This window comes from Leucopleurus acutus (genome assembly GCF_964270905.1).
Source record: "Leucopleurus acutus genome assembly, chromosome: 13".
Lineage (NCBI taxonomy): Eukaryota > Metazoa > Chordata > Mammalia > Artiodactyla > Delphinidae > Leucopleurus > Leucopleurus acutus.
In genome coordinates, this window is record NC_139155.1 from 81,082,885 (window position 1) to 81,094,455 (window position 11,571).

At 55.3% G+C, this 11,571-nt stretch overlaps 1 protein-coding gene across 1 annotated transcript; it reads left to right on the plus strand.

The window, feature by feature from the left end:
- The first annotated feature begins 1,153 nt into the window (after positions 1–1,153).
- Positions 1,154–6,554, plus strand: PHETA1 (PH domain containing endocytic trafficking adaptor 1). Its single transcript, XM_082852908.1, has 4 exons — positions 1,154–1,207; positions 2,870–2,951; positions 3,754–3,898; positions 5,776–6,554. Exon 4 carries the CDS (start codon positions 5,802–5,804, stop codon positions 6,453–6,455), a length of 654 nt encoding a protein of 217 aa, XP_082709034.1. The 5' UTR covers positions 1,154–1,207; positions 2,870–2,951; positions 3,754–3,898; positions 5,776–5,801; the 3' UTR covers positions 6,456–6,554.
- Positions 6,555–11,571: the final 5,017 nt, after the last annotated feature.

The following is an 11,571-nucleotide window of genomic DNA, read 5'->3' on the forward strand; positions in this document are numbered from 1 at the left end:
TCTTTCTACCCCACTACCACGGATTATAGTCTTCCTAGAGAGAATCACTTCTAGATCTCATCTTATTTGTTTGTTGATTGACTCAAGGACAGCACCTGGCACAGTGCCTGGCACACAAAGGTGCTTAGTGAGAGGCTGTAGAATGAATAGATCATCCTGGTCTGTCCTGTTTCTCTCCTGCTCTCAGGCCAGGACTGGACAGTGACTGAGTCCTGGAAGGTGGTGGGGACAAGGTAGCAAGAGCAGGAAGTAAAGACAGGTCTAGGGAGGTGGAACTGTGTTATTTTGGATAGAACAAAATGAACAGCAATTCCTGTTTATTGAGAGCATCTACTGTGTGCCATGCACTTTATATACTATGATTGTCTTTATTTGACAGATGAGGAAACAGAGGGCTAGAGAAGTGGATTGATTTCTTTAAGGCCTCACAGTGATTAAATGTGACTTACTGGGACTTGAACCCAAGCCTGCCCAACTCTAGAACTTTCCCTCTTCACCTGGGGCCAGGGGTAGGGTTGCCAGGCATCCTGTCCATATAGAACAGTCCTGTATTGACTTTGTCATGACGCCTGAAATGTCCTGTATTCATCTTTTTTCAATAAATCACACGTTTTCAGCAGAGTTATTTTTCAAATTTAGCTGGGCGTTAAATTTGCTAAATCTGGCAACCCTAGCCAGGGAGGAGCTCGAACTCCAAGCCTAGAGCTTGCTTCAGCGAGTGGTCTCGCCCAGGACCCCGATGGTTTTTCTGGACGAATTCGCCCCCTATCCCTACCCCTGAGAGCGCGGAGTCTCCGGGATCTAATCTTCTCTCCCCGAATAGGACACTGGGAATTCCTAAACCGGTTGCTGTTCCTTTAAGAGTGGTTTCGAGGGCGGGCCCACAGGGTGTGGCGAATCCGGGGGTGGGTCGGGGCCGAGTTGTCCAATCCGGGAGCGGGGGACGAAAGCGGGGGCGGATCCGGCTCGGGCTGGTTGGGAAGGGTTAAAGAGGCGAGTTTGTGGGTCGCCGACGGTCCGGCTGCCCCCGCCTCCTTCCGTCTGATCCGCGCTCTCCCGCGGCTGCGCCGGCTCGGCCGCCCGGGAGACAAAGCACCGCCGCTGCCGCCGCCGCAACCGAGCAGGTCCCGGTCCATGGCCGGGCCGCTCCCCGGCTCCGCGTCTCCCGTCCCGCCACTGCTGCCGTCGCCCTAGTCCGCGCCGTGAGGTAAGGCCGGACTGGCGGGGGGACTTTCGGGCTGACCTGCGAGGGTATGTGGGACCGGGCTCGGGCCGCCATGGGCCTCGGGGTCCCCCAGCCGTCTGGAGAGATCTCTGCTGGGGATATGTCCATTTGCGATTCCACGCCACTGGTACTTTTCCCATCAGGGACCCCAGCTCCAGGAGGCGAACTTGGCCGATGACCCTTCAGCCCCATAAAAGACCTCCGCCGCTGCGGGAACTCTGAGGACTAAAGCTCCACTTGGCTCCCACATTCTGCCGTTGACCACCTCTTCCAGGGCTCTGGCTGTCCTTTAAGGAACACACCACACACAAAAGGATAGAGGGCAGCTAGGAGCAATGGCCTGGGATGGCGGTCCTGGCTTCCTTGTGGCCCCTGCCCAGGGCAGCCCTGCACAGGAACTCTTCAGGGTTCTCAGTACATGTTTTGCTGCCTGGACCTGCCACACCCTCTCCAACGTGCCCACTGCTCGGGGACACTTGTGGCAGCTGGATCCAACTCCAGGACCTGTGGTTCTGGCTTCTTTCCTTGAAATGAGTGGCAAAATGCCATGCCTCAGTTTCCCCAGAGTCCTGGTTTCTGGACAGTAAGTGTCCTTGGAGACCTGGAGCTAATTATTTGCCTTTTTTTTAATATAAATCTTTTTTTAAAATTTATTTTTATAAATTTATTTATTTATTTATGGCTGTGTTGGGTCTTCGTTTTTGTGCGAGGGCTTTCTCTAGTTGTGGCAAGCGGGGGCCACTCTTCATCATGGTGCGCGGGCCTCTCACTATCGCTGCCTCTCTTGTTCTCTGCGGAGCACAGGCTCTAGACGCGCAGGCTCAGTAATTGTGGCTCACAGGCCCAGTTGCTCCGCGGCATGTGGGATCTTCCCAGACCAGGGCTCGAACCCGTGTCCCCTGCATTGGCAGGAAGATTCTCAACCGCTGCACCACTAGGGAAGCCCTATTTGCCTTTTGACAGCTTCTTGATTGAGTGTTCACTACCTGTTCAGCATTTTGCAAAATTTCTCTTCAGGATTAATCTTTTCAATTCCGAGAGGGATGGATGTTAATCTAGATGAGGCTGTGTTCTCAAGGCCCATCCAGCCTGGACTGGAGGAGGCGAGTTGGCTCTGAGACCAGAGAGGGGCTGGGTTGGTCCCCGCCAGCTTCCTGCCTGGCCAGGGACTGTTGTATTAGCAGCAGTGCCCACAGCGGACTCTGAACTTCTTGGAAAAGTGTACGAGCAGGGCGAGATAAGCGGGGGACCAGGCCGTCCTGGAGGCTGGAGACTGTGCCCTTGCTGCTTCCTGCCCTCCCCTCGTTTCTTGCTGGGCTGGAGGAGGCAGGGCCATGGGCAGAGAGGGGTCCTGTGCTGGCTGGTGACCTTGGGCTCAGGGTGGGGTGGCTGCGTGGAGGGGAGCTGCTGAGTGTGAGGGAAATTGCTCTTCCTTTGGCCTTAATGGGTGGTGAGACTCCAAGATCAGCCCCTTTGGGCTGGTTGCCTAGAGCATGAGATTCTAGGCACAGAATTGTACCTTTGGGCAAGTTACTTAAGCTCTCTGTGTCTCAGTTTCCACATCCATGAATGTGGGATGGGGAAAAGACTCCTCATGGGGCTGTTGAAAGGTTTACGTAGGTAACTGTTTGGTTCATTTTACAGGTTTTTGAGCACCAACTACATGCCAGGCACTGGAATTCAGACAGAGAACCTCTGCCCTCCTACAGCAGCAAAAATGACCCAGGTAATTTCCGGCGGCGGTATGGGAGAGTGACTAGGGGGGTCTCTTGTATACAGAGACCTCCTCCTCCTTGAGGAGGTGATGGTCAAGCTGAAACTGAAGGATGAGGAGTTGGCCATGTGAAGATACAGGGAAGGCATTCCAGGTAGCGGGAACAGCCAGGGCAAAGGCCCTCAGGTGTTTGAGGAACACCAAGGAGGCCAGGGTGGCTGGAGCCGAGTGAGCAAGGGGGAAAGAAATAGGGGAAGGGAACTTGGAAGACATGGGGAAGAATGAATTTTATACTGAGAAGCAGGGAGCCATGGGAGGGTTTAAAGTAGGGGAGGGGTGTGATAGGGTTTAGTTTTAATAGGATCCCTCTGTGGGGGATGGATCCTCTGGGGGGCCAGGGGAGGGGCCTAGGAAGGAGTTATGATCTTACCCTGAACAACACGGACAAGGAACGGGCAATGGTGGAAGAAGGGAGACCAATGAAGAAGCTACTGTAGCTGTCCAGGCGAGCCACGATGGGGGGCCTAGAATGGAGGTGGCAGTGAGCAGAGATGAGGCCACTGATTTGGAAGAGGTGGGGAGGGGATGAAGTGGACTTGATAAGTGATCAGATGTGGAGGTGGGGGGAAACCAAGGGCCTTTTGCCAAGACAGAGAGCACTGAGGGGAGCATTTGGAGAGGCTGAGAAGAATGTCATCAGCTACCACAGCTAAGCACGTACTATGCCTGGCACCGTGCTTAGCGCTTCTATGTAGCCATTGTGTCATCGTCACAACAACCCTGACTTTGGTGCTGTTATGATCCCATTTTACAGATGTGGAAGCAGAGACCCAGAGAGGCTTAAAGCTTGCCTGGGGTCACACAGCCTGGACACTACAGAGCTGACATTTGAACCCAGAGAAGAGCAAGCCGAAACCAGAACTGAGCAGAGGGCAGGGAAGTGAGCAGTGGCCTGAGAGGTAGGAGGGAAATGGGGCGAGTAGGGTGGGTGGTTCCTGTGAGAAATGGGGCTGGGGTCCACATGGGAGTTGTTGGGGGGGTAGGGAGGAATCCCTCCCATTTTGCAGAGAAACTGAGGCTCAGAGAGGGGAGGCCCATGTCTGAAGTCACACAGCTCAGGGACGTAGAGCAGAGATTAAACACCCTGAGTCTTCAGGGGTTGTGGCCTTGGTCAGGTCAGCTGCTAGGTCAGGACAGGCACTAAATCACGGCTCATGTTGCTTCTTCCAGGAAGCCTTTCTTGACTGTGTAGGCTGGTGAGATGAGGTGGATTGGGTTGGGAGCAATTGCCTCCTCCGCCCTGGGTCAGGTTGCCTGTCTGGGCCCCACTGTGGCTAGCTGCTCCCTGGAGAGGCACCACCCATATCTCATTACTCCAGGTCCTAAGGCACTGCCCAGGTTGGGGAATGAACATTAACTGAGCACCCACTGCATTCCAGCGACTTTATATACTTTGCTTCTTGAACAATGTGGCCAATGTCCTATGTAGAGTGAGATTTTGAAGCAGGAGCACAAGGTACATTTGCAGAGTGGCCATGGAAAACCCAAAGGGAGGGTGTAGTCACCTTGGGGACCCATGTGCCACCTGAGTCCTACCTGGCCAGTGTTTCCCTCATCATATACTCCTTGGAGGAAAGTGGTAAAATCACTGTGGCCAAGTGCATAGAGTTAGATTCCTCTACTTCAAATGGGTGCACAATGCTCTCCCCCCAGCCCCTCCCTGTAAGTGTGGGCCAAGCCCTGGGCCCTTTATCTGGATTATTTTGTAACAGTCTTTTCTACCACTGTGACTGCATCACCCACCTCTCCCCTTCCTCACTCTGCTCCAGCCTCACCAGCCTCCTCAAGCACACTAGCAGGTTCCTACCTCAGGGCCTTGCACTTGCTATTCCCTCTGCTTGGCATGTCCCAGGGGCTCCCTCCCTCACCTCCTTCAGGTCTCTGCTCAAATGTCACCTTCTCAGTACAACCTTTCTTGACACCGACCCCCCCCTCCTTTAAGATCAAACACTCCTTTTGTCCTTAACAGTCCTTACCCCTTCCCTGTCTTATATTTTCCAGACCACTTAAGACCATCTGGCCTTTATCTGTTAAAGTACAGATAATGTACTCTATCTGTTTGTTAATCGCCTGCTCCCTTCACCTGCCACTAGCACATCAGCACCAAGAGCACAGCAGCCCTCCATCTTGTTCACTGCCAGTGCCTAGAACAGTGCCTGGAACACAGTAGGTGCTTAATAAATGTTTGATGAATGAAGTCCCTACAGTCCTCTGAAATAGGTTCTATTTATCCCTGTTTCATGGACCCGCAAGTCAAAGCTAAGTTATGAAATCAGCAGAGCTGGAACCTGACCACAAAAGGTCAGCTGGTCTGGAACCTGGGGATGATGGAAACAGCAGCAGCTGAAATGAGGCCTGGGTTTGGATTTCAGCTCAGCCCAACTTGCTTTTTGGCCTTGGGCCAGTGACTAACCTCTCTGAACTTTGTTTCCCCGTCGGGGGTAGTGCTAGTCCCTGCCACCTAAGGTTTGTTTTGCGATTAAATGAGTTAACATATATAAAATGCTTGGCATGCCCTAGGAATCCTCAACATTATTTGGGGGAGGTAGGACAGCAGGAGAGTTACCAGCCTGGCTTCTGGGGCCAGTCAGACCCGGGTTCGAGTCCTGGCTGTGCTCCTGAAGAGTTGTGTGAGTCTGGGCAGGCTGCTTCTGGTCCTTGAGCCTCAGTTTCCTCATCTGTGAAACGGGGGTGATGAGTGCTGTGGCAGCCGAGGGTGGTGTGAGATCACCCGAGGCGGTGGCTGCGTGAATAACTGCCGCCCCGGTGGGGACAGGTTCCGAGGCCCCAGGCCCCGCCGCCATGAAGCTGAACGAGCGCAGCCTGGCCTTCTACGCCACCTGCGACGCCCCGGCCGACAACGCGGGCTTCCTGTACAAGAAGGGCGGCCGGCATGCGGCCTACCACCGCCGCTGGTTTGTGCTGCGCGGCAACATGCTCTTCTACTTCGAGGACGCGGCCAGCCGTGAGCCCGTGGGCGTCATCATCCTGGAGGGCTGCACTGTGGAGCTGGTGGAGGCGGCCGAGGAGTTCGCCTTCGCCGTGCGCTTCGCTGGGGCCCGGGCCCGCACCTACGTGCTGGCGGCCGAGAGCCAGGCTGCCATGGAGGGCTGGGTGAAGGCGCTGTCGCGGGCCAGCTTCGACTACCTGCGGCTGGTGGTGCGCGAGCTGGAGCGGCAGCTGGCAGCCGTGCGCGCAGGCGGCGGCCCAGCCCCGCCCCGCCGACCCCGCGCGCTCCCGCCCAAAGAGAATGGCTGTGCCGTGTGGAGCTCGGAGACGCCCGCCGCCCCCAGCCCCCGGCCCGGCCCCGAGCCCCCGCCACTGCCGCCCCGCCGGCGGGCCTCGGCGCCCAACGGGCCTCTCGACTCGGCCTCCTTCGCCCAGCTGCACGAGTGGTACGGGCAGGAGGTCAGGGCGCTGAGGGGCCAGTGGCTCCGCAGCCAGGCCCAGCCCTGAGGATAGGGCTGAGGGCCGGAACCAAGAGGAAGCGGTCAAGGCCAGCCTTGAGGCCAGCACTGGTCCTGGTTCTGGTGCCACTCCAGCCCCAGGCCCTGCTCTGACAGGCCCAGCCCTGAGACACGGGGACCTGATCCTGAGGGCGGTCGCAGTCGGCGTAAGCCCTGAGGTCCCTGCCTGGTCTTCTCTCGGGGACTCAGGCTCGGAGAAGATGCTGGGTTCTGAGGGGTGCTTTGGGACCTCTGTCATTCAGAGAAAGCCCAGCCTTGAGGAGGCCATCGTGCCTGATGCTCAGGAGAATCCAGGCCCTGGGTGATCCTCAAGCAGCCGGAGGGCTGGTTTTGTGGGAACTGTAGCCCCCAACCCAGCCCTGCAGGTGCCTCCGTCGCCTGTCCCAAATCACCTAGCCGAGGCTTGTTGCTGGCAACAGGCATCCACTGGGGCAGCTGGGACCTGTGAGGATCTGTGGCCTGGAAGGCACATGCCCAGTCAGCGCTGGTCCAGAGGCTCCAGACTGGGCCTCACGCGGACAGGAGGCTGGGCTGGGCTACACCACACCTGGGCCTGACCCTGTGGCTCCAAGACCCGCCGGAGGAGCTGCCTGGCTGCCGCCTGCCTGCCTGCTTCCATAAGCGTGGGCTTTCACGTGTGCCCAGCACCGTGGGATGGCCTGGTCCCCGGGGCTCCCGGCCCGGAGTGAGGCCGAGGCAGCACTTTCTCCCGGGGCCTCAGCCAGGCCTTGAGGTGGTGCTCCTGGGACCGTAGCGGCCCTCTGGCTTTGGGCCACATCTGTGCTTCTGTGGCAGCCCTCACGCTCTCCCAGCACTGCTTAGCCACATCCTCTGTCTTTTCCCAGAGCCAGCCTGGGGCAGGGCCTCTCGGGAGCTCGCCTGACCTCGTCCAGTCCTGGGCTGGGCAGCTGTGGCCTGAGCTGACTTTCCAGCAGGTTCCCCTAGGGAGGAGGGGCCATGAGCTGACTCACGGCCCAGAAAGGGCCCAGGTGCCAATCTGACAGGGGCAAAGAAGCAGCTGCAAAGCCGTATTTGGCTTCCAGAAACCTCTCCCTCCATCACAGCCCCTCTCTGAGCTCACAGACTCAGCCCCCTTCTCGTCCACAATATTCCAAGAGGGAGACCAGGTCTCGCTTTGCTTCGAGACCAACTTGTTTTTCACTCACTACAGTGGCCGTTCTTCATCCAGGGAGAATCTCGGGGGGCTGGGACACCCCTGGCCCTCAAGCTGGGTCATGTTTACAGTCCTCAGTGCCCCCAAATTGGGACCCCCTGAGGACACCCCTGCCCTAATCTTTATTTCCCCTGAGGCTCCCTCTTGGTGACAGACAGACGCGGCCCTTAGCCCCTTCCTGCTGGCTTTGGAGACCTTGGACCTTGGGGAAGAATGGGGAGCTGTCTGTGTGTCTGCAATCACCAGCTCACTGCTGGCTCAGTTGACTCGAGCTTCAGGTTTAATTTAAATACTTAGGGTGTTTTTTTCCCTAGCAACAAAGCTTGGTGTTTTCACTGCTTTTGTTCCTTGTTGGCTGGTGGGAAGGGATAGGGTGCCTGGTTCTGGGTTTGGCCAGTGAGGGGGGTGGGGATAGTTGGCACTGCCCCCAGGGAGAGGGCAAGGAGCCTTGGATGGAGACACAGGAACCTCAAGAATCTCACCTGGTTCTTTGCCTTCTCCCTGGCAAGCCCTGCTCTCCTGCAGGTGCTCTGGGGGTCTTGGTACGCTTTCCATGCCCCTCTTCCCCAAGTCCTCAGTGGTGGGGATGGGGATGGCAGCTCTTGTCCACAGGCTTTGGGTCTCAGGGGGTCTTAGGAACTGCCCAGTGCCCATGTCCTGGCCAGACCTAGCTGATGTGGTGAGGTGTTGGCCCCAGTCCTGGTGTAGGTTTACAAGCACTAAAGGTACAATCTCCCCCCACCCACCCCCAAAGCACAACCTGCGGTCAGGCTGCCTCCGGAGTTGGGCTGGGGAGAGATAATCAGGCAGTCTGGGAGAGGGATATAAAGGCTAAAATAAAATAAACAAAGGTTTGTCAAGTAATGGCTGGTTATATCATTCTTTTCCCCCATCAAAGTCCTGGATTGATTTGCCTGGCAGAGCCAGGGGCAGGCCCTACAGGAGAAGCGACTAGAGTGTGCTGAGTGCTCCCTGGCTGATGCTCTGTGAGGCACATTCTTACAACCTCTATGGCAGATACTGGCCCCCTTTTACAGATGAGGAAACTGAGGCTCAGAGAGGTTAAGAAATCTTCCAAGTTCACACAGCTGAAAAGTGTCAGAGCAGGGACATAAACCTCTGGAATCCTGTGGGAAAAGGCAGAGTCTTTGAGAGGAATATGAGGAAATGGAGTCCCAAAGTTCCTTTTCAGAGGGGGGAGAAGGCAGGGGTAAAGATGAGGATAAAAAGTCAACTGTGGGCTGAAGGCCTGACAATTGGGAGGGATGCCAAAGGGAAAAGCCAAAATTTGGCTCTTCTCACTGATCAGTTCCTGGTGGCTGCCTCTGGGCCTGGAGTGAGGAGGATTCCGGCACCAATGCTAGTTCAGAGGGAAATAGCCTGTGATTGATTAGTGATGTCTGCTGTGAGCAAAGGGCGGATGGTGGCAGTATTTATGCTGTATATCTGTTATCTCAGCCTCAAGTATGTTTGCTGGGCTAATGGAGGGTTTACAGATGGGAAGGGGCTGGCCCAAGGTCATCTAGTATGATAGACTAGGCCCTAGGTCCTCTTGATGTGGATCCAGAGCTTGGTCACATGTCTCTTGCCAGCCTGGAAAAATCATGCACATTCAGGAAAATGTGGCTTAGGATGAGCAACCTACAATCCTTGGTCTGCAGAACAAGTTCAAAGAGGGAGAAAAATACCAAGGTCAGGGAATCATGCTACTCGTGAACAACCAGTACATGCTGAGTAATTCCTTCCACCTCTCCTGGGACCCCAGCTGACAGACGGGGTTGGGGAAGTGCCTCCCCACATAGGCTGAGTCAGGGTGCTGCCCGTGACATTTGTGACCGCGGCCACTGCAAGGCCTGAGGCACAGAATGGGGGAAATAGCCGGAGAGGCAGCCCCAAGAGGGAGGGTCACAGGTGAGCCCTCACCTGCCTGGCTTTTTAGGAATGAAACGGGGAGGGGTGACAAGTCAGTCAGTACCTCAGTGTTGTGCGTCCACCTGCTAACAGTGTTTCCTCTTGACCCCGGGGAGGTGTTCGGGCCATGAGCCTGAGGAAGACCACAGCATCCCAGGAGTGTGACAGAGTTGAGGAAGTTGTCTTCACTTGAACAGTGTTTGGAGGATACTGTATGTGTTCAGAAGGAATATTCTGAGAAGCCACTTGGGGTAGGGGATGAGAACCTCAAGGAGGGCAATTAGGCCAGAAGTAATGGGCTCACTGCCCAACATCCATCCACGCTAAATGATTAGTCAAATTCTGTCAGTTGTGCTACTCCCATTTGATATTCAGGAACTGGCTAAACTTGACCTGCTAAAGAATGGCTGTGTGTTGGGGGTGGGTGAAATGAGTGAAGGGGGTCAACTGTATGGTGATGGATGACAACTAGATTTGTGGTGGTGGTCACTTTTACTGTATATAGATGTCGAAATATTAATGCTGTGCACCTGAAACTCATATTAAAAAAAAGATATATACAGGGAATTCTCCAGTGGTCCAGGGGCTGGGACTCTGTGCGTTCAGTGCCGAGGGCCCGGGTTTGATCCCTGGTCGGGGAACTAGGATTCCCGCAAGCTGCAGCCAAAAAAAAAGAAAAAAAAAAAAATGTGTCTATCTGTGCCTGACAGATAAGAGTAGAAGGGCATTCTTGCTTCTAAAAAGAGACACAATGAAGAGCTCTGGAAGTAAGCTATGTCTGAAGCCTGGAGCCATGGCAGCCATCTCGTGATCCTGAAGTAGGCCACGTTAAGGAAAACATCCCCTGCTGAGTTTAGCACACACTGGAAAATATCCTTGACCTGCTGCATCAATGGACCTGAGAACCTGCCCTTCTTCTGGAAGTCTTGTTGTTTGAGGTAATAAATGTGTGAAGCTTCGAGGGGGACTTTTTTTGTTATTTGCAGTCAGAGGCTTCCCAACGGATAAGCTTGAGTGACTGCAGCTGCTCCCTTTAAGGAGCATGGCTCTGGGTAGCCAGCCACAGACAGGGCTGTTAGCTCACTGGGGTGAAGGTTTGGGCTAGAGTGGGATTCTCTAGCACAGTAGAAGGGCCACTGTTTTGCTCATCCTCTCCATGGATGCCTTCCTCTCTCCTCCTCTGAGTGGGACAAATATTGAAAGAATAGCACTCTCTGCCTCCCCCACTTGTGGCTCAGTATCTTGTATGTTCCTCAACAGGGCTGTTTTGTCTCTACTCTGGCTAGATCTGGTGCCAACTGTCCACTCCCCCCTCACGCAATCCCTCCCCAGATCACCTTACCTCACCTTACACAAACTTTGTTGTGGAAAAGGCCCTGCTACTTGTCCCAACTTCTAAAGTCGCAGCATTTAAAATAACTCCTCCACGGCAGTAAAACAATAAACCGCTTAAGCCCAGCTGCAGGCTTCGCGTTTTCTGATGAGGACTGGGCCCGTGAGCTGTTTTCCACTTAGGGTTTCAAAACAGTTGCCCGCTCCTGACAGAGGGGTCAGAGCTGCCTCGGCTTGGTCTCCCCGTGCTTGGGGCCATGGCTCTGTCTGTTCTTGCCAGCTGCAGCTCTGAAAGCACTTGGGCACCGGGGCTGCTGCCACTGCCCTCTCTTCATCGTTCAGGGGCACTATGGTCATTGTTCCTCTAGCTATGGGGCCAAGAAATCCTGGGGTGGCGCCAGTAGGCCCCCTAGACTGCAGCTCCTTGAGAGCAGGGACAAGTCTGCCTCCCATGTGCCCCCAAGGCCTGGCACAGTGCCCGGCACAGGTATGTCAAAAATTGCCTCCCGTGCCCATTCAGCTCACGTGATTCTACCCTCCCTGACCACAGCTGCTTGGGCAGGCGTTGGTCCCGAGACACAAGCTGAGCCAATCAGGGTCCAGGGAATTTTGAAGCAGCGGGAGTGGGTGTTGGGGGGGTGTATGGATGGACAGACTAAGTTGGGTATGAGGCAGCCTTAGAGAGAGA